This window comes from Sinocyclocheilus anshuiensis, unplaced genomic scaffold (genome assembly GCF_001515605.1).
Source record: "Sinocyclocheilus anshuiensis isolate Anshui unplaced genomic scaffold, SAMN03320099.WGS_v1.1 scaffold2152, whole genome shotgun sequence".
Classification (NCBI taxonomy): domain Eukaryota; kingdom Metazoa; phylum Chordata; class Actinopteri; order Cypriniformes; family Cyprinidae; genus Sinocyclocheilus; species Sinocyclocheilus anshuiensis.
The window spans coordinates 117,780-120,565 of record NW_015544253.1 but is presented as its reverse complement, the minus strand read 5'-3'; the positions used below and the strand labels follow the sequence as shown (position 1 = coordinate 120,565).

Here is a 2,786-nt window from a genome sequence, read left to right as displayed (position 1 = left end):
TGTGTTTTGGCCATGTAATGTTGCTGAAATTAAATATGTTATTACCTCTGAGTCAGAGCAGCGATCATGGAAGAGAGAACACAAGCAGACAGGTCTGGAAGCTGCTAATGCTCATCAGTAAATCAGTCGAAAATAAATAAAAATCATGATTCTGTCTGAGCTATGCGGTTTAAAACGAACACTCTGCACAGACTCCTGGTTAGGAGCTAATTTGGTTCTCGAAAAAGGCAGTCTGGTACTAAAATCGCACCCAGTTCCGGCGGTACGAAAACGCCAAAAAGTGGGTTGTTCCACAATTAGTTCTGGTACTATGAAAAGGTTCCCATGATGCGAAAGGCCCTATTGTGTTGGTTACATTTTGTTCCTTTGTGCAGTGGCTCAGGAGATGAGTCTTTGAGTTTGTATAAACATTTTTTTTTAGATAATGTAATCTTGTTAAAATTGATTTTATACAATTGGTATCGAAAAAAGTATCGTTCAGGAACCGGTATCGAAGTCAAGGTATCAGTATCGATATCGAAAATATTTTGAATGATACCCAGCCCTAGTGGCCTGGGGGTAGTTCACAGACATACCGGCACCAATTCCAGTTGTTTGGTGAGGGGTCTTTTGGGCTATTTGTTAAATATAACATAATAATGTGTCTGATTTGTCCAGCTGTTACACTGTGCACACAATAATGCAGGCTTACTATATTATAGTATTTTCTAATGAAGTAAAAAATTAACATCGGTTTCACATTCTGGTGTGACTCCATTTCCAAGCCCTACCCTACAATTAATTGTATATGCAATTTCATGTTGATTTCAAACAAAGGTGGTAAAACACGTCTGAAATGATTCTGCTAATTTGTGCTTTTTTTCATTTTTTTTTTTTTACAGATGATCAGCACTGCTGGCACTGTGGGTAAATGGAAGGCAATGGCACGTCCATCTTTACCTTCTTCATTGGACTCCACATTACCTGGGATATCTCGAGAAGTGCTGTCTGTGTCCATGGAACCAAAATATCAATGTCAGCAGTGCAAAGAGATTCTTAGGAAACCTTTCCAAGCACAGTGTGGACATCGCTTCTGTGTGTTCTGTTTCAAACAACTCACCAGGTACCCAGGGCAACCCTCTGCCTCTTGCTCCGCATTTATTGCCACCCTCTCCATGGACATTCCCAATCCCTTTAATCTACCACTGCACTGTAGCTAGATGGAAAAATATCCCTCCTTTCGCTTGATGTTGATCCACTCTTTTGCCTCTTAACCCAAAGGGTTCTCCTTCAGTCTGGATATACTACCTTCACTTACCTCTGTGGATATGTCCTAGGATATTTTCAATCTTTGGTGAGCTTTACCTTGGTGTCAGTCGTTTGGCTATAGTTTTTTGTCAACTTTATAGTGATTTTATACTATTAGGACAAGTATTTTTTTTTATGATACAACTAATGTTATGTCTGAAAACAAGTTTTTATGTCCTTAAAAAAAAGAAAGAAAGAAAAAAGAAAAGAACTTGTGAATGTGAATTACGTTTTCTGTTTGAGAAGCTATAAAAGGCTATCTGGTATGAAAACAAGTGGAGTAATACACATTTTAAAATGAAGAGAGAGGATTTATTTTCCGTGTTTAAAATAAGTATTCTATCTTTAAAATAATGGATTTCAAGAGAATCTGTATAGAAAAGTGATGATCACAAAGAAAGATGATAAGATATGTTAAATACCACTGACTGCTATTTTATCTAATAAGCCCACAAAGAATTGAAAGTCATATAAAATGCATTGCCTAATTGATTGTGCTCAGAACATATCCTTTGAATTCATTTACTTTACCCACCTACAAATTTCATTGTGAGGACAAACTGGGCATGCTGAGGAAAAAAAACATTATAGGGACTGTAGGGCTGTTTTCCATGTTTCCATAGGGGGAACAAATTAAAATATTAAATGTACTAATTTTATGATTAATATGATAAATATATATATTTTTTAAATGTAAAAAAAAAACAAAAAAAACTACAGCACCACCTCTCTTGTACGTATTCTAAGATTCTGTGTTTTGGAGCACCTCAAGCTGTTTCTCATCACGCTGTGTGAAATACACTGAACGGTGCCTCAAAACAGACTGCTACATGAGCCAAACTGCTGCAGAGCGTATGATACGCAAATTACAGCTCTTGGCTGGGTACAGCCAAGCCCGTGTCACGCTAAGTTTAGATGGAGTTAAAGACAATTATAGTGACACACAGGAGTTGTACATTAAGCACTTGTGTGTCCGTTATTATTGATGCACAAACAAACCTTGTATTTGCGCTCTCGTCACACTGATCACTATAACATCATATTTGTACTTGAACACAATTCAGTATATTCATGTAATTTTCAAAATTATTTACAACGAAGGTTTTATAATGGATGCTCACCGAAGAAGCGTGTTTTGGAGAAGTTTGTGAGGATCAGTGGTGTTTATGTACATATGGGCATCAGACGCTACTAACACAGACATGATCGCCGCTTGTTCTGACAGAGCTTGTTCATTGATGACGACAACCGCCTTCAGATTGCTTCAGAGTTTCTACACATTCAGAATGATTTCATTTTTAATTTGTATTTTGGTTTGTTTAGTGATTCTGAATGGATCCGTATAGTAGTTTATATGCAGTCCTTTGACATCTCCTTGTGGCTTTGTTTGGTATGGCAGGTTGACTTGTACTTATTTGTTAAAGGGGTCATATGATGTTGCTAAAAATAACATTATTTTGTGTATTTGGTTTAATGAAATGTGTTTATGCGGTTTAAAG

The 2,786-nt window shown here is 36.8% G+C and overlaps 1 protein-coding gene across 4 annotated transcripts in view; it reads left to right on the top strand.

Moving 5' to 3' along the window:
- LOC107697985 (TNF receptor-associated factor 2-like) overlaps nt 1-2,786 on the top strand; it is a 48,494-nt gene that overhangs the window by 23,053 nt on the left and 22,655 nt on the right. For 3 of the 4 annotated variants that reach the window (XM_016498891.1, XM_016498890.1, XM_016498893.1), the window contains exon 2: nt 882-1,102. In XM_016498891.1, coding sequence (XP_016354377.1) covers nt 882-1,102 — 221 coding nt within the window. Of the gene's footprint in view, nt 1-881; nt 1,103-1,260; nt 1,334-2,786 lie in introns of those variants that run through there. The other variant, XM_016498894.1, reaches the window with a different exon arrangement.